Below are 27,796 nucleotides of genomic sequence, written 5' to 3'. Positions count from 1 at the left end.
GGCACATGCAAGACAACAGTCATGGAGAACTTTAAATAGATAATGCTGAACCTGAATCTACAGAGTGCAAACCCAACCTTTTCGTCAAGGCCCTTAGGAATAGCACACAAATATGAAGAAATCTGGAACAAGAGATTACATGGGTACAGTGTGGTGCAAGCAAGCCTCTTCATTCACCCGAAATAAAATTCTTAAGAAAGAAATAAGACCATCTGCTACATAAACCTCTGTGCAGCATCTACACATTATTGCTACAGCGAACTATTTAAACCAAAACACTTTAATAAATATCCTACGAAAATCTTACTGGACCTTTTTTTATCATTCTACAAAATCCAATGTAAGCCATCCCCATTGCCACCCCTGGGCAACACCAGCTTCAGAACCAAACATTATACTTCAGTTATCATACCAAAGCAACAACTGCATGTCACTGTCATGTTACCAAACTAGCTCCCTCAAAATGAAAAGGTTTGCAGAGGTGCTAAAACTCTTCTCAGATACAGCTTGAAATCATAGAATCAATTGGTTAGAATCATCCAAACCAATCCAGGGCTGGAAAGGACCTTAAGATCATCTAGTTCCAATCCCCCTGCCATGGGGAGGAACACCTCACACTAAACCATGTCACCACGGTTTAAACGACAAATGATGGACATATGATTTGGAACGCAAGCCCATTCTCAGGTCTGAAAAAAAAGGTGCCTCATTTTACAAAGATTTCATTAGAATAAGCCATCCCCCTACTAAAATGATCACAAACTAGCAGGGTTTTCTTTACTACTTCCTGAGTGTTACTTAAGAATTGCACTGGAGGATAAACATGTAATTTTAGTCTGACCTTCCTGTCTACTTTATCTATCATAGCACACTACTTAGCATACTGCATAAGGCAGACAAAGGTATTCACATTAAATCTGGGCTACCCAGTTTTGTTCTAGCCTCCTGATTTATTATGTTAAGCACTTATCTAACATCAGAATTAAATGAGACTATCAATAGCTGAATTTAGCATTAATGAAAAAAGACATGATCTAGGAAGACTTATCTCTTATACGTGAACATATCCAGCCTTCGGTTCAAGCTTAACATGACTAGAACAGCGCTCTTTAACTTTCTACCATCCCCAGCTCTCCCTGTTACTTCCTTGCTCTCTCCCCACGCTACCATTTCTGTTTCTGCATCATTTAAGCATAATCTTCAAGTTCTTTTTACCAGACTAGGTGTAAAATCTTGCAGATTCCTTCTAGATAACACTGAGATAGAGACTCTTCTATCAACTGGTATGTAAGTCTCCTGTTTAGGCTTTCATTAGCTTTTGCTTTGATTATTCAAATAACCTCTTCCCTGGCCTTAACAAAAACAATCTTTTTCTAGCCAATGATCTGGGCAACTTAGGCCTCTCTTCGCAGTGCTTCCCTCTACTTCCTTCTCCTCTGCCTCCAGTTTCCATTCCTCTCCCATGTCAAATTTCAGTTGCTCATCTTCATTTTCAAGGCCATGCCAACTGCACTTTATCGATTTTTATTCAGTGTAGCTGTCAACCACTTGGCAAATATGTACGACTGGCCAAAGAGACCAACTTTTCACCGGTCAAATCTGCAAGCAAATAACTGTTCTTCCTCCCTCTCGCTGCTCATCACAGTCAGAAGGAATTCCAGACCCACGTACAATTACCTTTCTATTATGTTTACAATTACTATTTCTCCCTATGAACTTTCTTGATCCCTCTGTCAAAACTCTATCGCTATAAAGTTTGTGAGAATTAAAAAACCCAGCCCAAATCTTATCATATGTAGGCCATAGCTGCAACAAGATCCCTGTGCATCATCACTGCTCTTCTTTTCCTTTTCAACCTGTTAATCCTCACCCATCTTCCCCGTCTAATTGCTAGCTTTTTTGGAAGAGGAAGTATTTATTCCCCACATCAACATACCAAATTATGCGAGTCTTCATCCAACACATGGATCCTTAGTACTATGGTAATAGAAGTTACAAAGTAATACACAGCAAGAATAATTACAAGGCCAAAGATCTGCAGGACTGCATTATATATGCATACAAGCTGCAGATACTGCAGATTTGCTAACCACAGTTGCACTGGCATAAAATAAACCTTGTCCATGCCACTGTACCACATATAAAGATCATCCCTTTAATATACTAGAAAACAAGGAAGAATTTCTGATTACTTTGTAATTATTTTATATATACAAGGTAGGTATGCTTCAAAAATAAATTAATCTGTCTATTGGTCTTTATACTGTAACTTCCGCAATGCTTCTTTAGTGAACACAGACTTATGTCTCCTAAACAAATTAAGTACATACATGTTTAAGTGACAGCACATTTGCAAAATACATCATTATACATAGGTAATGAAAAACTACGACATCACTACCTATGAACTTACAAATCACTACCTACGAACTTATAAACATGGCAAAATGATATCCTGGTAGAATCACATTAAAATAAAATTACATTACAGTGTTCTAACATTTTAAATTAATATTAAAGAGTTTTGAAAATGACCATTTACAAATGTAGTCTGCTTCAGAAGAAGTGATCTTATCAGGACCAAACAGAATTTGTGTTTCAGTTAAGTTGGATCCTGAATCCACAATGACAAGAAAGAAAAATGGGCCACAGTAACACAAAACAGGATTTTAAAGATGCAAATGATGATCATATGTATCCCCCCGCAAAACCTATTTTCAACACGAAGCTTCATGAACAGAACACACACACAGAGCCACATGCGAAACCAGTTATAATGACAACAGTCAGAAAAAATAGAGACTATCTGCATAAAATAAACTGGCACTTAGAGTAAAACACACATGTTTCTAAACAGAAGGTTTTCTGAAAGAGATGCAGCATCTTTAACACTATATCATAGATCTACACAGTATGAAGTTTATCTCACTGATCAGTTATTAAGTGAGGGTTTGATAGTTCCATTAGAGAAGGTAATTCACTCTTTTTCTAATACCTTCATATCATTAAGTGACTGTTAGTTTCATGTAAATGTGCTTACATTTTTCATGTATTGTACCCTGGTTCAAAAAGTAAAAAACCCCGAATATCTAACACTGAAAGACAACAAAACCCCAGGAAACTAAAAATACCACACTGCTCAGAAATCCCACCCCCTCCCCCCATATTAGATGTGGTTAGTGCTTATGCAAATGTATTACTAATGTGTATTACAAATTAAGCAGAACAGAATAATCTTTTGCCTAGTCTTACAGGACATTTTACATCTTCAAATAGATGAGCAGCAATAATATTCACTTTGAGTTCTAAATTCCCTTTCACAGATAGAAAGGTTAATTGGTTGATCTTACAGTATGGATAAAATCCAATACCTAAATGTAAAGCATGTGCATATATGTGTATATATATACCTATATATATATACATACAAACATTTATATATTTTGAAGTATCCTTACACTCTTTGTAAAAGTTATTCAATTAGAGTAACAGACCTTTTTGAAATGAATTAAGTTTAAATCAGAAAAAACACCTTTTAACTACCTGCACATTATTAACACTGTATTTTTAACTCTTACTCAAATACAGCAAGATGTTTTTTTGGCAAATTTATTATTAATATCCCCGGTATGCAGATAAATGTTTAATAGGAAATTGATATACATTTGAAAAGAACAAATAACTGTTATAAGCACTGTATTAAAAAGTAACTACAGCATATTTACGGATACAAGAAAATCTAATAGGGTCAAACTTATAAGACACTGACTAACGTTACAAGTAGGTACTTAGAAATATGCTGCATTTTCCCCAAATTCCATTATAGTAACAAACACAAAAAGATGCTGATATCCAGTTCTGTTAAGTACATCTTTAGTTCCACCCATCACACAATATAAAGCAAGAAAACAGTTTTATCGGACTGGTGGCTCAATGGCGCAGCCTATGTGTGCAAAAGTATAACACAAGAACTTTATAGTTTCATAAATGAGTGCCAACCCTCTGGTTTTGTTGCATTTAGATAAGCGAACATACCTACAATTTAAAAAGTGATCAGCTGCACAAATGAGAGACTATTTTAGTACAAAATGCATACTCATAGATCTAATTTAATGAAATTATCCACAACATAAAACATAAAATTCAAGTGATTCTGTGCAGAGCTAATAAATAAGCATCATCTATTTTGATATTGTTCTGTAAGACTAGATCTGAAACAATGATTCTCACGCCTCTTTTATTAAAAAGATACTGCAGAATGCAAAAATATATGAAGAATACAATTTAACCTCACAATCTTAAAAATGCACATTTGGATACATTAATATTGCTTGGCTTGTGTTCTTTTCAGAGACAAAGTACGTACGTACTTAGATACGCACTTTTGTTTTCAAAGTGATATATTCAGTGTAAAATATTTTACTACTCTGCAACAAGTAAATTTTAGCTGATAGTTGTAAGCTAACAATTTTAGCACAGAAGCATGCAAATATAAGGACCAAGAAATACTCTCCTCCTATATATGCATCTAACATGAACTTGCTCTCCCAGTTCCCCACCCCAACCCTCACTCACTTCAAAGCAACCAAATTCAGTAATTCCACTTAAGTATGATCACAAACCAGTTACAGCATAGGATCTAAGTGTGGATTGCAAAAATTTGGGAGTTTTGAGAGAAAGAAGGAGACAGAGACTGTCCAGCTCACACCTCTGAAGAACTGGATAATAATTTGCATACCAGATAAATACCAGTTAGTTCATTCAAAGTGGATGTCTGAAACCTGTCTATAATATGTCATGACCTATATCACATGTTAATGGTAGTAGAATAACCTAAGGTGGTCTTAACTTGGGAAACCTGCAAGCAGTACAGTCCATTTAAAGGAACACTCCCCTAGCGGATTTGCCAGATTTTAAACCATAATAAGAAGCATTTCTTTTTTATTTTTTTTTAAATAGCTCGTCACTCTTCCCAACAGAATATAAGCACATATCCATAGAAATGTAGTGGCAAAACTCTTAAGTGAGATCTTTTGAACAATTAGATGTTTGTATTTTGGTTTAGAGAACAAAGTCATAATGGTCTTTATAAAGCCAAGTATACTGCCATAAAGAAGTCTTTTTTTTTGTCATGCAGAGTTGGCTGCTAATCCAGACACAGAAGAGAACAGTGTTTTATATTGACACTCAATTCTTTTTTTCTATTATTCCAATAAAATGACCTTGCATATTTACTCAAGCTGTTTAAACAGGTAAGAAGCGCGAAAAACACAGCTTGCATCTTGTTACAGACCCAAATCAGTAGGAAAATTGCAAGCACAAAAATAGATACTAAATTCAGAAAAATTAGACTGTAAAGTGTTTCAGGGTATCATTCATGTGTAAGCTAATTTTCAGAGTATAAAACCTTTTTTATACATTTAAGCAATTTTTTTTTTCATTGCTGGCATCATTTATAAACATGTAATTAATGAAAAATCCTGGATTTAAGTCAAGCTCAGACGAAGTTGTCCCTTTGTTTTCCACCTAAAACAGGTGCAGGTTTCCAAATAGGTCAAATGCTCCTATTTCTTTATATGCAAGAGATATACTAATTTCACTTTATTTGCTAATGCTTTTCATCACTGACTGTTAATAGTTTCTTTGGCCATTTTCCTGTTTATTTTTTAAGAGCTTATAGGGCTTATGATACACTCCCTACTTGGCACTAAATTGTCCAAGCCAAAATATCAAAAGTTGGAAGCAGCAGAGTGATTACCTGCAACCTACACTAAGCACATCTTATTTTTCACAGTAATGACCCTGTGCTTATTTAGCCCTTTAGTGCTGCTTCAAACAGACATTTGTGTTTGGCTATGCACATGCCCGCATCCTGAAAGGAGCAGTTTATTCAGTAAAAGTTAAATTCCAACTATTTCTTTGGTTGCTTTCTGCTTGCTCATTCTAGAATTTAACTGGTCACACATATTTTTCATGTTTGATCCATTGAAATAAAACTAAACTTTTATAGACATGGTCTTATTGAAATGGATTTTTATTAGTTAGATCATACTGCTCTACAGAAAATAATTCTCCTGCTGCTTATAAACATTTTGATCAGACATATTCAAGTGAAAGGACAAGCCTAAGGGGGAGGGGGGAATGGAAAAGAAAGAAAATGGGAGGAGTAGAGACGGATATCATGTACAATTCTCATGTGACCTGTGATACTACCTAATTAGAAAACTTAAACTTTCCATAAACCTTTCATTGGAAGCAGCAGTATTACTACTATGACATTTTAGTTCACGTTGGCTGATTTACCTGAAAAATTGCATTTTCTGTGAGTAGAAAATGCAATGCACAGTTTTTGAGGAAGAAATTTAATGGCACAACATAAACAAGCACCATCAGTTTAAAAATTGAGTACAAATACAGTGAAGGGATTTTTCCAGTAGATCTTTCTTCATTATGGTACAGGACACATAAGAGAATGCTACTGAACTGCAACCTCAATTACACTGGCCAACAAATTACCTTTAACCATTAAATTAGAAAATGTTCTTCAGCAATATTCAGTTTAGCATTCTACACTGTCTCCAGGCTGAAGGTGGTCTGCATGTTGAACTTAGTACTGTGTGGGTTACAGTCTTTGTTTGCAGTCTTAACTGGGGATTGCACCTTAGCTACCGTAGTTCAAGCGTAAAAATACTTTGTCTGTAACACTATATACTGTTGCCAGCGACCCTCTAAATCCTTGAACCAACTGTGTCCTCTGGTGTCACAGAAGATAATGCCAATTTATTGCAATGTGTGGCTTTTTTAACTGATTAAAATTAAGCCGTAAACACGTGACAATGGAATTAGCACATTTAGAGAGTCTGTTTTCCCACATCCCATTTTGCGCTAGTGCGGCTGATCCCTGCAACTCTACGCGGGTGCAATTTTAATGACTTTGCTGGGTTTTGATGTTCTTATGAAAAAGCAGTGCTTGGTGTTTGTGGAGAAGGTAGATATGGAAGCTGAGTAGCTGTGATTGCGGACACTGTGACATAGTCTCTGTTTTTCGATAGGATCGGTGTCATTTTCCTCCCCATGATAAGACACCTCACTGACAGAGCCCGATTAGGGAAAATTTTATTACAAAATTCACTTCTATCGAACAAGGATGGAGCGATAAACAGTTCAGCCTCAGGGAAGAAACAGGAAAAGATTTTTTTTCTCTCTCTTTTTTGTTTTTTCCTATATTTGCTCTCCCCATTTAAGAAAAATCCTCCCTCCTTGTAGGACTTCTCCGGCAAGTGATTGCATTTAAGCTAATAAGAATTCCCCAAATGTAGAGATCAAAGACATCTGAATGTTGCTCTAAAAGCTGAAGAGTTGTGTTACTTCACAATTCAAGAATATGATTTTAAAAAGTGAAAAAGTGCGGACTTTTTCTGAACTACATGTTCTGTCAAATTCGTTAAAACCAAGAGTCTTCTGAAAAGGAAGCTTAGGCAATTGCAACTTTACTTTCCAATATTCACTTACTTTCTCCTTGGTTAGAAAACTGGCAAGCTGCAGGGTAAACAGGGAAAATGGATGCTTGTGGCCCTCTAATGCTTGAAGCTAGACTAACCTCCAAGGAAGAACATAAAGGAAATATTGGTTGGTTTGGGGGGGGGGGGCGGTTTAATACTAAAAACATCTTTTCTTTTGTGTTTGAGAGTTCACAGAGATACCTTTAACCTGGCCTCTAGTATAATACTTCTGTACACTAATCAGCACATACATAGTCAGTAAATATTTTCGCTAGACGATGGCTTGGGGAACTTTGTGAAAGGAATACATGGAGTACGTTCCCCTTCTTGTTTTCTTACTTTACATTACCTCACTGAAACACATTCATTGGCTGATGATAGAAACAGTGATACAAAGTCTTTTTTCTTAACAGAAAAAAAAGAAACAAACACCATGGAAAAAGAGTTTACTGATGAAGATATTTTCAAGCTTACACATCTAAGCTATAACAATGCCATAAACTGAATGGGTTTCTCGATTGTTTAACAATAAAACTTCCAAAGGAAAAAACAACTAACCAACCAAACCCTATGCACTGCCAGCTTTTTATTTATGTCCAAAACCAAGTTACTACATTGAAATCGTTCCCTCAAGACGTTGGCCTCAAAGTTACAGAACCTCCTTAACTGACTTTTAAGCACTTTCAATAAGAACATTGCAAATCTGCTGTCAAAGAGAGCCTTAACATACAAGTCCTTCCGGCAATGTTCTAGATTTGCTTTTATTAAGTAACAATAGGAGGATGTTTACAAGCATATATAATTTTCATTAGGCACACTCATCCCCAAACACAGTACACATATGATGCAAACTTCAAATAACTTCAGTAGCAGTTGTAGCCCTGAAGTAAAAACTTGCCAAAAATCCCTGCTTATTTGGCTAACACATCTTTCTAGAAATTGTGTTTACTGTCATCTATGGCCTTACACTGAGCTGAATGTAGATACTAACAGAAGGGTCTGCTGAAATAAACAGCAATAAAGCTATATTGGACTCAGCCATCAAGATGGAGCTCAGCTCCTCCACTTCCTACTCGACTGAAGGAAGAAATGCTGTTTAACGCTCTCAGAATTACCAAGACAAAACATATTCCATCTATCTATAATTTCAAGTTGTGCACACCCCATTTTTAATAATGTACAAATTATTTTGGAAACCATGACCATACCATCGAGTCCTATCACAAAATACTAGATTATTATCAAGTATTATCACCATGGGTTTTGTACCATTGATTCAGTTTCGTGCTGCACAGTTCCATGCTGTCAGTAAAAACATGAGTTTTCAAAGATGACTGCATTAGAAATACACATCAGTCTGAAAAAATATGACTAAGGTAGGTAAGGCAGATGAATCAAAGGGCAAGTTGGAACTCCAACACATTTCTTTGAGCCTTCAAAATGAGATTTTAAACAATGAGTTAGTGATTCCAATATGGGAAGTAGCTGGAGAAAAAAGGTCCATCATTTGATTAGTGGTCTGCTAGATAGATTTCCTTCAATAACTTCCCCCCAAAAATTTGTTTCTGATTGACTGTAAATGCAGCATAAGTGCTGTTATCAGTGCATTAAACAGAGAAAGAAATACAGCTCAACAACCCCATCTAAACACAGAGGAATTCTAATTAGCTCCAAGGTGGCTATTCTCCCCTACAATTTCTTCCCATGTAAATGTCTTTAAACATGCTTGAAACTTTTTATCTCTTTTGGGGAATGGCAAATAAAAACTCCTACTTGAATAATGTGGACAGCTTACTGTTGTGATATCCTCCTTGTGCTAACATTAACATTGGCTATTCCCCTCCACATGCAGACTGAACAGGGAGCTGGCAAGAAAAACTGGCAGGAAACAAAGGTGAGATTAGAAAAGAGCATCTTTCCATTCTATGTAAATACACAGTGCTGCAGTTTGCAACGTAAACCAGAGTTATAGCTGAACTCCAATACCTGAGTGATTAACTAAGATCTTCACACAATCAACAGATTTTTTTTTTTTACTGGAATATCCCCAAATAGAAGCATTAACTAGAGGGGACACACTTGAAGTCTCCTAGAAAGTGCAAGAAATTCCCTTTAAGTCCCCAAGACATGTAGCACATGAGCTGCCTGTGTGGACTGGTGTAGTTATAAATACATTTATCTAGAAGAAATAGTCAAACAGTCTTTTCTAAGAGGAGTGTCTGATTGGTTAGCAGAAAATTGATACAGTGGAGTGAAGAATAACTGATAAAGAGATAATCCAGTGTGGCAATGTAGTCCTACAGCACTGTAGCTCCGGCCTTCATTGGGTGGTGAGTGTAGGGTGTTGGAAGAAAAGGACGGGCTTCTGTTGTTTGCATTTGAAGTATGAGGGAGGCATGGTGTGAGCAAACTTCAGATGTGAAGAACAAAAGCCCAGTTTTCCTCTATACCATTTCTAACTATATGATGAAGCCTAAAGCTGAAACACTGCACTATTAGATTTTTACAGCTGATGTTCTGTTTATCTAGATTTTCCTCTATAGAGATGCAAATACCTGTATGTATTTACTTAGTGCATGCACAGCTTCATTTTCAGAGAGAGGGTCACTGTGTATGTTCTGAGCTGACCTTCTTTCTTGCTGCATTTCCTAGACTGTTACAACAACTCATGCTCATTACTGGCATAACCAAACATTTCCCAAACAGGTTGTATTTAACAAATATTTAAAATTACTTCTGCAAGGATTAAACATCCACAAATCTTTTCATTTTATATATGTGAATAATTTGGAGAGAAGAATAGTTCCTAAGCTGGTGGTGGATCAGAGTATGCCAGTTACAGGAGCACTTAAGTGCCCATTGGCACAGCAAGACTCAAAGACCCGGTAGGTTTCAAAGAAACACTTTTTTTTTTCCTTTCCTTCTAGAACTCTTTGCTTTCTAGTAAAGCTGCAACCACAATGTTCTCTCTCTTAATGCCACCATAAAAAATCAAAACACTTTAAAACAAATTGATGTCCCCTTTAATATAGTCATCACATCATCACAGTAGCCTTGCACCCTGCTTGGTGACAACCGGGGGGATGCATACACACATCTCTCTCTTGCTTGCTCTCTCTCTCTCTCTCTTTTTTTTTTAAGGCATTGAAGTGGGCAACAAAGAAGGAAAGACTGGGAGAGACACTCAATTGAGATATTGGCACCTTTGATTGACAAGATCTAATCAGCTTATCTCCACACTAATAAAGTTGATGGCCTGTGGAGCTGGTATATGTCCAGCTTCAAGTGAACTTTCAGTAGCCAAAGCCTCAAGGGCCAGGGCTAAGGCTGAGCTTATCTAAACTGATTTAAATCAATTCTTAATGGGCTGTTTCAATTTGATCAATTTGAAAGGATGGAAACCTGTAACCACTTGACTCAATTGTCTTGATTCATGCTGGCATCACTGGTCAGACACAAACTATCCATCCACAAATGAAACAATGGAGTACAACTGATACACCTCTGAAATTATTTGACCCTCCCTCAGCTACTGCTCAGTTTATTCCAAATTGGGTGTTTTACAGAGCTACTTCTCTTGCATGTGCACTCAATAAAACATTTTGAAGTATGCTATTCCAAAGCAAGTAGTGAATGCTATGTGCAAAATTCCCTATGCCATAAATAGGGACTGAACTGTTCTGCAGCTCTTGAACAATTTGATTTGTTTTTCTAAATTAATTAAGTCCTTTATGTGTTTCGAGGGGCTGGCTGTCCCAACAGCAGGTAGGATAGCAGGAAAGAACACTACGATAGGAATGATTTGAGGATCCAGACAGATTTCATTATGAGCAGAATTAAACAATTCACTTCTTAAGTTCTTCAAATTCATTTTGCAAAGCCCAGTGCTCAACTCCAGAATAATGTGCCAAGGAAACATATGAGGCTATATGTATTACATTATACTGTGAAAAATGCTTGCGTTTTCTCGGAGGGTAAATCATTGCTTTAAGGAATGCAAAAAATTTCATGGCACTGAAGTGCACCTACATAAAATAATGTCTGAATTAAGAACTCCGTTACTCATATAAACAAAGTAATATCTTTATGAAAATACGGCAATATTACAAACACAGAATCATCTTAAGAGGTGGACCCATACACCCTTTACAGATTTCCCAAAGCATGAGCAGTGAAACCAGGTATCAGTAAAGTACTTTTCAGTCAATAGCATACATGAACACCTTAGGAATGTCTTGTGTTTAATAGAGGTAATTTAAGCAGTTTCCAAAGGAAGATTTTTTTTTCTTGGCATTAATGCTAGATTATAAAAAACCCCTGAGCAATATTTTCATTCAGATTGTGGTTTTCAAGCTGTAATTGCTTTATACAAAATCCACTCTAGTGTTATCACTCAATATCATCTTCACTGCTGTACATCTGAAGATAATTTTGCAATAAAACTTAATTGATAGAGCTTATTTTTCACTAATCTCCTAATATAGAAAAATGAAAAAGTACTAACAGTATGTAATATAAGCTATGACCCTCACAGTGCAGCATATTTCTAGTTTATCAAACTAAAATAGATCCATTTTATGGCATCAAATATTTTATGTACTTTAATAACGTAGAGACTTCTTCCCAAAATAGAAAGTAAATGGAAAATTCCCTTAATAAAGCAAAATGTGGAGACTAAAAGTAATTCACAAAGAGGCTAAGCAGAATATCTCATCTTGTAACATTAGTAGCTTGTGCCCCACTGACCATTAGTGCAAAATCTCAAAACGTTTCCATTATGGAAATCAGTAACTCTGCCATCAATGACATCTATTGAGAAGTTTAATTCAGTGATTTTATAGTTATAAATTGGACTCCTTCTGACGTACCACATAAGCTGGATTCTGGACAAAGCTTTTTAAAAATTACAACACTGTGAATTACATTTTCTTCTCTTTTGGATGTTAGACAGTGTATCAGTATATACCTGGTATATTGGTCCTGAGATCTTCTCACCAGTTAAGTAAGCAGTTCTAGTGATTACAGACAATACTAAAAGGGAAAATAAATTATTAGACGTTTGTAGCAAAAGACTGGGCTTTTTCTTGAGCTCTCATACACCTTAAAGACAAGAGCAAATTCACCAGGTGCTAGATAGCCATTAAGGCACCAGAAGAACTGTCACCAGCAACATCTCCTGTAAAGCAGAGATCTGGGGTCATGCTGAGATCCAGCCTCTGTAGCAGTGTTCCTGGGCAGACTAGATAACTTTCCAGTTGAAGAGGTGGTCTGCAGAATCAAGCAGCCACCTTTAGCTCACAATCAAGAGCTTGCCTGGTTGCCCCAAGACTTTATTTCTAGTTCTACTCCTAAAGTTCTCATACACCATGGACAATTTGGCACTTTGAATGCTTGGATGCTGTTCCACAATCTGTGTGGGCTGAAAAGAGAGAATCCTAAACTGTAAAACCAACATGAGCTCTCACCTACTGCGCTGTAACTATGAACTTTCCATCCTTCACAAATCTGCCATCTTCCTGCATCGCTTCTGTTTCAGTCCCTTGTAGAAGGATCCATACTCCTTGGTTACTCAAAGGTAACTCAAAACATCAGAGAGAGGTAGGGAAATCATTCCTACTATTTGGGATGTGTATATGGCCTTATAGATACACAACCCTTCCAGACCATTCAGGACTCCTTCTATAATGATGCTGCATAATCACCATCAATATCTATCTTCCAGATCTCATTTATCTGAACCTCAGAGATTAATCAAACTTGGTGCTGCCTTTTTCATTTTTTTTATTTTGAATTTAACCTCATTATGCTTTGAACTGCCTATCTGCAGAATGAGTACAATATCATTGGCTCTGCCTCTCAAGAGGATAACAAGGATGCACAAATGAAGTTCTGGGAGCTCATGATATTAAAGGGCCAAATCATACAGCCTTCCAACTGGGCAAAAAACCTGCAGCCACTTCAGTCACTGTAAAAATTAAACTACTGCCTGATTTTTTGCTTGTGAATACCTCTCACACTGTCATTTAACAAAGTAAAAGTTTTCTAACTATAGCTATCAGTTTGCCAAGATCACTTGCAGATGTATCAGAAATAATGACTGTAAAAGACTGACAGACTTGTACTGTCTTCTGTGAATGAAAACACTACTCTCCAGACCAGATAAAAATCAGCCTCTGCCTTTTTTGGCAGTCAGATCATAACAAGGCCAAAGTAATATTAATCATTTATGAGGTTTTTAAGCTTAAATATGAAAGTGATATATATGCAGAAGAACTGTTATGACATTAGAATTTCAGGAATTGGCATTTTTTAGGCATTTCAAACTATGTAAAACCTGACATTTCAATGTTTATATACAAAACAAGTTATGATACAGAACAACACCTCTCCACCAATACTTTGTCATTTAAAACTTTTTTCTTTGTTATATAGTCAGTTATATTTCAGCCTGCTGCAAAGCTGATTCTTGCCTAGAAACCTGTCATCCTTATGCAAATAGGAAAAATCTACTGTATATTAATTATGATTTTTATAGTGATCACTTTCAGTCTTCTTTTTTCCAGCAGTCAGTCTTTCATCCCCCTTATTATTCATGTAGAAATGTTCTTTTGGCAGCTAAAACATAGCACATTTATGCAATGTTTTGATGAAGTGCACCAGAGAAAATGAAATGAAACAAACTGGACTACCCAAAAAAGGAAAACAACACAGGTCATATACAACTGTTGAAGGTATTATTTTCATGAGATATGGGAAATAACATGTACTGCTCATCAATTATTCCATAATTTATAATGCCTGTCTCCCCAACCTTTTAACAGCTGGGATTGAAATGTTTTGACATGATGATCTCTAGGTGGAAATACTGAAGGCGTTAAAATACAGATATAAATAGGTGATAATGAAGAACAAAATGTGTACCATTTTCTTGCAGTCATAGTTTGCAAATTAACAAGCTGCTATTGATTTTTCTTTGAGGTCAATAACAGCATTTATTGATCTGAGAAGTTAATACTCACTCAGGTCAATATTATATCTCAGGGGTCAACAAATCTGGATACTGACTTCTATTTCCTGTCTGTACATAAATATTACATAGGCAAAATGGGCAAATTTAATCTTTGGAGATAAGAAAGCACTATTTGACATGATACAAAACACTCAAAACATTGAAAGTTGAATTTAGAGTCTATTTGGATCATTTTCAAATACTCAAAACCTTATATTAATAAAGAAGTACTGGCTTCATGAAATATATCTTCAGTACTGAACTTATGTCTCCAGTCTACAAAATGGACATTCATGGTTTTGTTTCCAAACACCAAAAAATAATCCATTCTAGAGGATTACTAGAGGCTACTCAAGATCAAGAGGACATTAACATATTTTACCAAATAAAAATAATGCTCATAAGAAAAGAAATAGCCAAATTACAGTTGTGGACTTTTGGAGTTTTCTTATGTCTCTATTTTTCTTGTGTCTCATTCTTTCAAATGTGATCGCAAGGAAAATCAAGAGAAACTTTCCTACAGCTTTCAGGGAACTCTGGATCAGGCCCTTGTAGAATCACAGTAAGTTTTCTTCTGATTTACAGTTTGTTACATAAGCATTCACATGTCTAAAGGAAAACCAAAAGTGAGCAATTAGTCTCCCGATACTTTACACTGCTAAATATCAATGAAGATCTAGTGTATGCTTGGAAAATCATTGGGAAGAAAATAAATTTCAGGAAATGCGAAGCCCATACAGGTATTTTTGCAGCCAGATAGTCCATTATTACAAATGGTCAATAATGTAACATCTCAAAATATGGAAGTTATGTATTAGATTTCTAAAGAATTGTATTTGTGTGAAGAGAATCTATCAAACTTACAGCACAAACAAGACATAGTATCAGCATTACTGGGCAAGCATTTAAGAGGTAACAAGGATACTACAAAACTTTAGTAATATTTAGCACATTTGCAGAATATGTAAAGCAGAAATGCTATTTTGTGCCTGAATAAGATGTAACAGGAAGACTGACAGTCCACAAATTATATAGATCTAAACATGTCACTACTCAGACTCCAGATATGTGTTGTAGATATCAGTGAAAACATGGGTCATTTCTTTATTTGGCAACAGGACCTTTCTTCAAGTATTTGAGTAAACAAAGGTTTGACACAACAAGGGACAACACAGAGCCATGTCCAGTGTTTGTTAACACAATATTTTATCTGCCTGTATCAGAATTTTGCCTCAAATTTCATAAATTTACAAGACAAATATTCAAGCACTTTTTTCCTACCAAAACAGAGTAGGTCCCAGACAAAAAGCATATGCAATGGTGCAAGTGTGTTATGCAGAGCATTACGATGAATAAAAGGTTTCGTTGGTTACCCACAGTCAAAGTTTTTAAAATGTTTTAAGAAATATGATTTTGCAAATAACTATGCATCAAAGAGGAAATTGAAGGAAAATAGTAGGCACTGCTCTCTACAAACATACAAATATGTTAAATCAAATCTACATTTGATTTAATTTACAAGTAATAACCTGTGATTATGCAATTAATCTCATTTTGAATCACTAGTTTAAACTATTTTCTTAACAAAACATTCACTCTGTTTGCATAGTCATTAAAACATGACAATTTCCGCCAAAGGAAAATCTTCAAATTCAATTTTGTCCTTTCTGAGTAGTCAGCAGGTCATGTCATACCTCCATATATTAGTTTAAGGGCTGTGTAGTCTACAGAATATTTTTATTTGTCATATGATTTTTTTTGGTGCTGTTTTTTTCTGGTTGGTTTTGGCTGTTTTTTGGAGGGGGTTATTTTGTTTTGCTTTGTTTTTTTTAACATATTTTGAATTTGAAGCAACTTTTTTTCAATAAAGAAGTTAAAAAAATTATTTTGGTGTGTTAGTAGCTGAATAAAACAACTCAAAAGACATCATGAGGAAAGCAGTAAAGATTATCCAAGTGGATTTTACATTCACAAATGATGATTTTATTCCACAAATTCAGTGTCACTTCCATTTCTGTGGGCCAGATTTTTAGAAGCATTTATAAGTGTTTTCTCCAAAGATGAAGTTAAGAGTCTACAATTACTCCAGAAAATGGTACAGCAGGTCTGTAATCAATTGTCACTTTCTTCCCTCTGAATTACGTACTTTATCTCCTTAATTTATTCAGAAAAGAGATGATAAATCTTAACTGCAGCTCCATAAGTTACTTTGATCCTGATCATTTTTTTACTGACTTAAGTTTCATCCTGTCCCACTTTTATATGAACTTAAAACAGCAAAGAAGACTTACTCATTTATAATAATTAATCTACTTCTTAACTCACCACAAACCAGTCCAAGAAAGTAAAATTTCTTTCTGCATCTGCTGGGTTAAAATCTGAAATAATTAAGCCAATGATTTTTCACCATAATAAACTGGAATGACAAAAATTAGGGTCAGTGTTAAAATTAACATTTTCTCTATTATAAATACTTACATTAAATACTTAACCTAGTACATGACACATTTATAAAGCTTATGCTGATGCTAGAATTTTTGTGTTGTTGTGTACAATATTTGACAGTGTATGCAATAAAAAACTCTCCACTTGACTCACTAATATTTGAGCAGGATTCTGACCATTTTTAAACTAATTTAAGAAAATATCATTTCTAGACTTGACCTAAACCACATCCTCACCATAGAACTGGGAGCAGTTAATTTAAAAAAAAAATTAAACGCTGAAAAAAATGTGGTATCTGCATTTCATTCTTAATGCTTCTCTACTTGATAATTCACTAGTGAGAAACATGGCACTAAACCTGCAAAAGCACTTACACACAGAGTAAAGCAAATCTAATCAGTCATTTTTCACAAAATTTCTCAAGATGGCATTCCAGCCAATTACTGTAGCAGTCAAGTGCCAAGACAATCAATGCACGGCAATCTTACAACACTCAATTAGAAAAATCAGATTAATACTTTCAAAACACATGTAATAAAAACATAGAATTATTTCATCTATGTGAATAATGAAAAAAGCAAAGACTGAACAATCCTCTTCATCTAACTGTTTTGCGTGCTGTCTAGATCCTGCAAAAGAACTAAACAGAAACCAAATCCCCAAATACAAAAACACTTTTAATAGAGTCACAGAGGCCATAAAACATGGAAAAGTTCATCATATGAGAGAGCCAAGCAGATGTAAGAGATTACCTTTGCACCAATGTTTACCTCTGCAAGATATGCAAGGTAAATTGTGTGTTTTATTTCACAAAAATGCAGACCACAGCAATTATCTACCTGTGATATTTAGATTCAGGCATCATTACACTGAGCTTGACCTTACTCATGGAAACAAGGTCTCATCTTGCAAACCTTTTTGGAAATGGACAAAGTAAAATAGACAACCTCTCTTCCCCAGCATGCACATGAATGCATGTGCACGCACACACACTTGCAATTCAGTATGTAAATATTTATGCTCTGCCAATAACTGGGCATGTTTATAACCATGAGCATTTATTACAATTGTGATGATTAAGCCAAGAGTATAAAATGTTATATAAAATTTTACATTAACATTTTTGGAACTAGTGAAGTAATATGAGATAAATAGCAAATGGCAGAGAAACAACCACAACGTGACAGGCAGGTGATGCTGGAAATCAGGAGCAAGGGAAGAGTCTGCAAAATATGGAAGGAACACAGAATCACAGAATGAGTAGGAGGAACCTCCACTGAACAAGATGCATTAGTATGTAAGAAAACCCAAATAAGAAAGCACTCCTGAGCCAAGGAAAGATGTAGCAAAACAAGCATGGACAGATGTGCATAAATGGCTTATGGCAGACTGATATAAATTTGTGAAATTCTAGTTTTCAAAGCCATGAATTTCAATTTTGTAGGTCTTCAGTTCCTTACAAGAGCTGGTAGTCAATAATTAGGAGTAGTTTCCCAAAACAAGGCTGTAACAGCTCTAAGAAAAATATCTTACTACTTCAGAAAGATGACTGGCACTGCAGATCAGCAGTTGAACTCACTCTGACATGAAATCAAGCTAGACAGTAAACAGCTTCCTACACTGAACTCCTGACTCTTTCTATAAGAATGGCATTAATTTCAGTTTTACAATCTCTGCATTTACTTAGTAATCAAGGAAAATTCATGTTATGGGCTATTAGGCCAAGATGAGCCACATTGTTCAAAAGTGAGACAACAGAAACAAAAATCCAACTGAAAAGCAATAAAGCTTTGATTTAAAAATAGAGACTTGGATGGCCAGTATTACCTGCGAAAAATCAGAGGTTATGTCCTCACTTGGCAAACATCACACAAATAGACATTTTGACGGCAACTAGACTAAGTTTCCACACCGTTCAATACTTTCTGAAACTTCCATACTTGCACATGCAACAGCTTGATAATTTTTTGGACTATAAATGCAAGCAATTACAGAAGAAAATATACTCTATAAGCAGGGTAGTAAAATCATTAGCATAAAGTAATATGGTATGACTTGAACTAAATGAGAAATATCTAGATAAGCGGCTCTTCAATCATTCCATACTAGGATGAGAACAATGATTTTCAATCTTCTGCTTCTATGTCTCACTTCAGGAAAGAAGGTTGTGTTCCACCCTCCCTGTTCTTCTACCAAAAAGAAAAAGAAAAGGTATTTGTGTAACTATACCTCGTCAGTCCTAAGCTGTAAAAGGGCAAAATAGAGCACTTAAAAGACGATCTACCATGAAAACCATTTTGATATTGACTTTACCTAGGAAAGCATGTTCAATACAGATAAATTTTTTAATGTTAAACTTTGTTCTCTAGTGCAATTGGAGGAAAACACTGTTAGCCTGACAGGAAGTAGAGGCAGAAGGCTTCAAACAAGAAAGAGAATCAAAAAAAAAACCTAGGGTGAGTTTTGTCAAGTCTAAGCTCATCAACTTTTCTTCTTGATGTAAGTTGTAACACAAAGAGTCTTTGCCCAACAAGATCTCATGCTGTGCAAATTCAGCCATGCCCATGTAGAGAAAAGTCGGTCAAAAAGTATTGAAGATCATGTTGATTACTTAGGCACCCAAAATAATAACTCACCAAAGTCCGTTTTTTAAATGAAATATATAGCTTATGCTCTGTGGACAATGAAATCACCAAATTAAGTCATTAAATTAGCAGGGTATTAAGACATTTGAAGGTTGAAAGGTGGACTTGCCATTCTATTTGTCTGTGCTCTTTTAAAGGTTGTAACAGACCAATGCCATTGTCAAGCTAGTATCATTTGGAATCAATTCAGTTCACTTGGTGAAAGTTCAAAGGAAGCAGTTGTAGCACAGGATGGGAGGAAGAGAAGAAATCATGAGTAAAAGGCACGAGTGCCTAGGGACAATGTATCAGGGTTTTAATTCTACCCATTAAAGATAAACCAGCAGTTTCCAACTATCTGAACTTTTTTGGACAAGTTCTTTGCAAGTCATTTTTCTCAGAAAGAATAGGAAAACTGAGCAAGAGAGCTTCTTGGGGCAATCCAAGTTGAACATTTCCCTGCCACAGGCACAACTTCACATTCTGTGTCCAATTATAACAATGGTTTGTCTGGACATCCTATCTTAGATAAAATTATGACATCTCTGAATGGAGACAGAAAGTGTTGTGCAGATGAGGAATATGTATATATATATATATATGGAGGAAAAACAAACTTGTAGCTTTTTATATCATCCCTTTGCCAAACCAAAGTAGTTTGGAGAGTTTACTTGGACTGCTAGAAACAACAGCTACTTTTATCTTTTGATCCTTATGTATTTGCCTTACCTGCTCAGAGCTGGACAACAAACTCTGAAACGTTATCACATGGCAGAAACCTCCCTGAGGCTACATAACTTCAAAATTGAAAGAAGCAGTTAGTGTGACTTCAGACCAAAAAATATAACCACGTACCTTGACTTGAAATCTTCACATTTTTATGAGGACAACAAGTCTTCAAAAGACTTGCTATGGATTTAGGAATAATCTACAATGAATACCATCATCAATAAACACCATCTTATACCAGCAAATTCATTATAGAAAGAGGGTCATCAGCAGAGAAGATTATGCTACAACGCTGTTTTCAGTGATTCAGTAAGAGGCTATTTCCTGTAGAACAGTCTACACAATAGAGGTGGTCCAATGCAGTTCTCGTAAAATGTTTTAGAAGTTATCTTCTGTGTTCGTTTTATAAGTCAGATATTATTATTCACAGGTGTTCTATAACAAATGCAAGGTATTTGTGAAAATATATACATATTTCAGCCTGTATGATCCTTTTTCCAGAAAGCACATGGGAAGTACTTCAACATAAAGTTTGAAACCTGAAAAAAAAATGTTTCCATCATTCCATCACGGAATAAAAGTCCACAATCTGAAGACTGGGTTTCTATTGCAAAGTTTTGCTTGTCCAAAAATCAGTCGTAAACAAACTTACTTCAACTGGATGCCAGCTCCTAACAAGACTGAAGGCGAGCTGTCTCATGGTATGTGGCACAATAATGTATTCCTGCATATTAGTGAGCATTAGAATAAGCTGGGAATTCTTCCAGAACACAGGACAGAATGGCCAATTTGGATCACTACTTTTCTTACTGTACCTTAGCAAATCTGTACCACTGAACAGATTTGACAGTCCTTATTTGCTGCACTAACGGTATAATCCCAAACCTACTGAGGCGAAAGATAAGCATTCGTTTTACTGGAATCCCAGATGATAGGTGCTGACTACCCAAAAGATAAAATTTTAACAGAAATGGTCTAACAATACTGCAGAGACTGTGCAAAACTCTACAAAATAAGTTTTTCTTGTTTCTTCAAAAAAGTAGCTGGAAAAGGGTTTGGTTTTTTTTTTTGTACTATGAACCAGTACCAAAGGACAGTACTTAAATAATGAAAATTCACCATTGCTTTACTTTATAGTAAGCACTCTATGTATTTGCAAATATACGAATATACTCAAAAAATCTATATCCTGCATTTGAGACAACACACATAAATGCTGAGGGCCACTGAGCAGAGGAAACAGACTTCGGACACTTGAGACAAGGTTAGGTGGGTTAGTGGGTAACCTTTCCATGACTACAAACATGCAAGGCCCATACTGCTGTGCAATCAAAACTTTAAGATGCAACACAGAGCTAAGGAAAATGGGGATGGTGCCAGAATTTGAATAAATATGTGCAGGAATATCTGATTAAAGACAAAGTCCCGAAGAGAAGTCTGGAGCCAGAATTAGGAACATCAGAGCGGAGAAACCTGGTGAAAGGGAGGGAAGGAGGATGGGAGGGCTAGAAGGTAGGAGATGGCAGAATCAAAGCTAGAAGGAGCAGCCCAGTGACTGGACATGCAATGAACCAGCAAGCAGTATTCAAACTAAAGGTGTAAAAAGCACTTTGCCAGTATCAACAACCGCATTGTAAAACATTAAGGAAAGGAAACTGAGTACATTGGTCTCTCCAGTGTTCCCGATGCTGCTTCTGGCTGTTTGTTACAAGGCAGCAGAACTACCAAAACATGTTTCCCCCCATGACCGTGCAGCTGGGATACTCCTGAGGCCTGACATCCTTAGAAACAAAAATCTCTCCTTATTTCTTCATTCTCCCCACTTTAAAGCCTGGACTACGAAGAAGGGCAGAGGGCTTAGAGATGTAGGAATGCAATATGCCACTTCAAAATGAATTTCTGAAACAATAAACATTTTAATAGAAATCAGCCAGCAAAGAAGAAAATTATGTATGAAACATGAAACACCATTGCTAGCAGAAGAAACAGGGATCATGAAAAAGCTCTTTCTGATGGTGACTGGAAACTGCATAAAAACTCATTTCACTGTAGAAACTTTGGATTAAGATTTCAGTAGAAAGATGTTCTGGCATATCAAAGAAACACCTGAGGAGGAAATATTGGTATATGCTCCAGAACTCAGAAGCCCTCTTTCTCTAATGAAAGGTTTTACATACAGTATTCACATATACACGTATGAATAATTCATTAGAGATGAAATAGGTGGATATTAAGTGTAAATATCTTGGACAGGAATAGACTATTTTATTTAAAGCAAGGGGCACTAGAAGCAAGGCCCTGGTTTTCAAAACTTGGTTTCTTTTTTCATACCTTTAGTTATTTGGAGCTCAAATGTAATTGGGATATGCACGCACCTGAAGACAGAACAGGGGTGTGAAGGTCCAAGTAATACTAACTAATGCAAGCAAATTACTTCATATACAGAATCACAACATAAAAGAAGCAACACCCTTTCCACTACGCTAATGTAGCCCTACCTGTTTGAACATCAGGGTTTGTTATTTTGTTAAATTAACATTGGGTGTTAGAGCCATTTAAATTTTTTCTAAGCTAAGCAAACACTTTCTAGTTGATCACAGCAACTAGTTTGTCTACCTCAAAAGCCAACCTCCAGCTCTTGCAATGGTAATGGAATGGAATTAGTTTAGTGAATATAATGATGTGGTTTCTTATATTTTATGTCAGCTCTAGTATGCATCTCATTTATGACACCTGAACAGCACAACCACCCCATAACATATGGTGGCAGAAGGTACTTTAGGGCAGGTGCTTGGGCTCCAGGTTGTTCCATCAGTAAAGGAGTGAGGAATCCAAATCTGTGGCAAGCTGCTGTGGACAGTGTGCTACTACCTCAAATTCAATTACTCACATCTGGCAAGACACCTACTGGAGTTACTTTAAAATAGTTTCCTATCCATGCTAAAGTCACCAAACTTGAAGACTCCTGCCTTCAGGAACCCTCTATAAACATTTCTTAACACACACTGATCTGCTCACTGTACTTTCACTCAATTCTGCATCCAGATAAGACAGCAACTACTATTATTTCATAACAAAGTAAACACACCCCTTTGTCTAATGAGATTCTTATTTGCTTTCCACCTAGAAGGCTACCTACTTTGAGGCGGGTATGATCATCTGCCTGTCAGCTAGGCCACCATTACATTACATTGCGTATTTATGGATCAGTCCAAAAGGGAGGATTGACTGTTGTTCAACTAAACCAGGTGAAAGCCACTGAAATCTGCTTGGATCCCTTAGCACCAAGAATCAGTCATGTCACGCAAGGGTGGGAAATAAACTGCTGCATCTCTTGCTCAGAGATATTTCCCCTTTAACAGTTTCAGGATTACATATTGTATAAGTTTTTCTTCCTTTGACTTCTTTTCTTTAAAACACCACATTTACCTATTACAAAAAGGGTATAAAAACACAAACCAAGACATAATTTTAAGATCCATTGTCCACAAACTACAAGCACTTTTAGTACTGCAGATATTTCAGAGAGATTCAGAGCCACAGCATAATACCCAATAATCATCACTCACAGAAGCAAGCTCAATACTTGATCTCAAATTACATGTACTGAAAGCTATAGAAATATCTACGGTTCATGAAGGGGAAAAAAAACCCACAACCAAATAAAAACCTGGAATGTAGTTTTGCCATGAAAGCCTGGACAGTATTGAATGGTTGGATCTCTCTCTCTTACATTGTCATGAAACAAGGTCTATATTATATAAAGTCTATATTATATAAACACCAGAATTTATTTATTTCTTCCCTAGAAAGTATCTGGCAGTTGAGAAGAACTTACCAAAACCAATTCAACCGCGGATAACAAACCTTTACAAGGTTTGCATTTCTTTTCCTTGACAGTGTTTTACATTTGCAAGCCAACTTTATCTCTGAAGATGAATGAAGTATTTTGAACTATTCCTCATTCAATATACTCCTGTTTGAGCAAACATATCTAAGACTCAAGAAAGAAAGGGATACCTTACTATGCTATGCAGACAAATAAAGAAGTTCTAGAATTCAGTTTGATGTTGTGGAAATCTGAGCAGGAGAATTAAATTAGGGAATCTCCCTCTCCAAAATGGAAAGAATTCTCTGATTAATCAGGATTACTTTAACTTATTCCTGGTTTGACCGAAACCAGCAATTTCCATGCATCTCTAAAATCTTTCTCATATTCTGAGGCTGTATGGTCAGACTAAATGAACTGAAATTAAGAATGTTGAGCTCTAGTATCCTAAGTAACGACTGATGATGGAAATGCCTACTAACCAGGATGCAAACTTGCTTTTCTGTTTCTTACCAGCACAGCAGATAATAATGCAAGCATAGAAAAATAACAAGAAATATTACTTAAAACCATTTTGATTTAAAAAAGGCACCAGTTCACTTTGCAGTGTTATCAGCCATTATTAAAATTTCCCCTACTTGGTACAAAGAACGGAGACCTTCAAGATTCAAACAGCTGGTGGTTTCCCTCTATGTCCTGAGAGATTTCCCTCACATGTGTGTGCCATAGAACTCAGGTAATTAAAATGCAAATGCTCTAATGAACTTACTGGTTTACCAAATCAGCTACTGAAATGCCTTTCAGATTTGCAACATACCCCATGAATATTTAGAATAACTTTCTCCTCTTTACAGTAGGACCTGAGCATGACGGAACTGGTTACGATACTGAAGGCTTTGCTTAGTCCTTCATATTACTGCATAGATTTACGCATCCTTAGTATAAAAAAATGAGAGTCAACACACTATGAAAGTCTAAAAATCAATGTTGGATTGTGTCTTAGAGATGGAGACATAAGTGGCATCTTGTTCAGACACCACTGAAGACACAAATCAATGGCACTGCCCAAAGAAGGAAGTCAGACCTTCCAACATATCTCAGCTTGTATGAGCAACTGCACATAAGATGAAAGGGCTTATCAATTTAGAGATGCAAACAGGAAAAAAGACTCAAATTTATCATGCTAAGTTTCAGGAATAGCAATGTGAAATTGCATTAAATTAGTTATGTGATGTCAGATTAATCCTTAGATGATCACAGGGGTAGGTTAAAATAGTATATGTATTTTTGCTGATTAAGGTAATAACAAAGACCCAAATATGACTTCTTTCAGAGGTGAAATTCATCCAGTTTCATTACAATAAGCAAAATACATACCCCACAATTGTGAAAAGACACCACATAAATAAAGCAGAATGGATACTTAAGAGTTGTCACATCCTCCTCCTCACAGAATGGCTGAGGTGGGAAGGGACCTCTTGAGATCATCTAGTCCAACACCTTGCTCAAGCAGGGTCACCAAGAGTCAGGACCGTGCCCATGTGGATTTTGTGTATCTTCAGAGATACAGACTCTACAACCACTTTGGGCTACCTATTCCAGTGTTTGACCATTCCTGCAATAAAAAATTCTTTTTATGCATTCTGATGGAATTTAACAGGTTTTATTTTCTGCTCATTGCCTCTCATCCTGTCACTGGGCATTATTGAGAAGAGTCTGGCTCCCTCTTCTTTATTCCATCCCATCAGCTATTTATACACATTGATAAGCTCCCCCAGGCCTTCTCTTTTCCAGGTTGAACAGTATCAGCCTTCTCAGCTTCTCCTCACATGAAAGATGCTCCAGTCCCTTAATTCTCTTCACAGCCCTTTGCTGGTCTCAATCCAGTATATCAACATCTGTCTGGTACCAGGGAGTCCAGACCTGGAAACAGCACTCCAGATGTGACCTCACCAGTGCTGTGCAGAGGCCTTCATACAACGAAAGTAATAAACAAAGGCAAAATAGCATCTGAGGTGTAAACTCAGTGATGAATTGAAACTCCAGAATGGAATATTTTGTTTTATTAGGACATCTCAACAAAAAATTATTATAATGCAATCCTAAAACTCAGTACTTTCATTGCACTGAATTAATCCAAATTCATTCATATGAATAAGCAACATGATCCATGCCAGGAATTAAATATAATTAATCTGTTTCTATAAAAATCTTCTGCAAAAATCTACCTTACAATAAAGTTAATATTTCCAAAGTTATCATCTCCAAATTATTTAATATTAATATGCCATATAATATTGCTACACTATTAGTCTTCACAGAGTTCAGGGAGCAGGAAATATATATATGTATATTACTGCTCAAGATGAAAAGTAAAGATGGACAGAATTAGTGTGGCCCTATGGAATTCAATGCAGTTTCACCTGGTTTTGACATCAAAACTCACCCTTTCCATATAAATATACATTTGCACTCCCAACCATACTTCTCAGAGAACACCGTGGAGATATGTAATGGAAGTTAACATGATCATCATCTCTACAAAACAAATTCCAGATGGAGTAAAAGAGGATATAAGATATCTCTTCCCCAAAAGGATCAGTCTGAATTTTTATGCACTGTTTCTTTGTGAAAGACCCAGGCTCAACTAAAACAGATCCGGAACCATTTGTGACCAGTTTGAAATGGTCCTTCTAAAACAAAAGTTATGACCATTGATAGACCAGACCTGAAAATCTGTAGGAAAGCAAACTTAATTGCTATCTTATGCACATCTCTACTAACAAGCCATCCTCTGGCATAATAGAATTAACTCTCTTTGCCCCTTCTAAAACCTATACTGTATGTTCCATACACCTATTTTGTTATTGTGCACAGCGCTAAGCCCAGAATAATTAAAATGCAGGCACTTTAGTAATACCATCCATTTAACAGAGCCATATTTAACTCTACAAGGGTTCAACGTAATTTACCTCTTAAATAAGGCTTGAATTCTAAAAAGACACTGGAATATATAAATTAACTGGGACTCTCTGCCAGCAAATTACTTCACTGCTCAAACACACATTTTCTGAAAGTTTCCGTAACTTTGCACAAGCTTTATTTAAGGGGATTAGACTTTGGAGGCTTAACTACTGCTGGTTTTAAAAAAAACCCACTATAAATTGCTAAAACTTAGTAAAAAACATTTTGAAACCATCAACTGAAAAGCTGTTGTAGTAAAAACCCCACTAATTCAATAATTAAACTTCAATTTAGCCTTCTCCCTTAATTTTATTGCATCTCTATATTGTGGGGTATGGTTTGTTTACTTCTTTCATTGCACAGGAAGAGCTGCATAATCAGTCACTGAACTGATTGCAAGAAAATTCAGCTGATAACCTTGTTATATATCATCTGTAGTTAATACCTTATAAATTTGTAAAAATGGTATTTTTTACATATATGAATAAAAGTAAAAGACAAAAACAACTGGAGTCTGCAGTGTGTGCTAGCAATCATTGCGGGTGGGTAAACTGACAACATGTAACTGCATATTAAGACAAATGTAGAATTTAGACAAAGTATTCCATCTCTTTTCAGATGTATACTTTTAAACCTCAGGAACTGTTTTCAGTAGATGTCATGCCTTTTAACTTGAAAAAAGATAAGCGCAAAT

At 36.0% G+C, this 27,796-nt stretch overlaps 1 protein-coding gene and 1 long non-coding RNA gene across 6 annotated transcripts in view; both read right to left on the bottom strand.

Moving 5' to 3' along the window:
- The window catches only part of VTI1A (vesicle transport through interaction with t-SNAREs 1A), a 274,299-nt gene that overhangs the window by 176,580 nt on the left and 69,923 nt on the right, over positions 1-27,796 (bottom strand). The window contains exon 7 of one of the 5 annotated variants that reach the window (XM_065672264.1): positions 20,503-20,848. The exons of the other annotated variants lie outside the window; for them this stretch is intronic. Within the exon in view, the coding sequence (XP_065528336.1) occupies positions 20,745-20,848 (104 nt within the window). The 3' untranslated portion in view covers positions 20,503-20,744. Of the gene's footprint in view, positions 1-20,502; positions 20,849-27,796 lie in introns of those variants that run through there. 5 annotated transcript variants of the gene reach the window in all.
- Positions 17,615-20,493, bottom strand: LOC136010692 (uncharacterized). Its single transcript, XR_010610965.1, has 2 exons — positions 20,436-20,493; positions 17,615-18,179 (listed from the first exon to the last, which is right to left on the bottom strand). It is a non-coding gene; the product is annotated as an uncharacterized LOC136010692 (long non-coding RNA).

This window comes from Lathamus discolor, chromosome 3 (genome assembly GCF_037157495.1).
Source record: "Lathamus discolor isolate bLatDis1 chromosome 3, bLatDis1.hap1, whole genome shotgun sequence".
Taxonomy (NCBI): Eukaryota; Metazoa; Chordata; class Aves; order Psittaciformes; family Psittacidae; genus Lathamus; species Lathamus discolor.
This window is presented reverse-complemented; position numbering and strand designations above follow the sequence as displayed.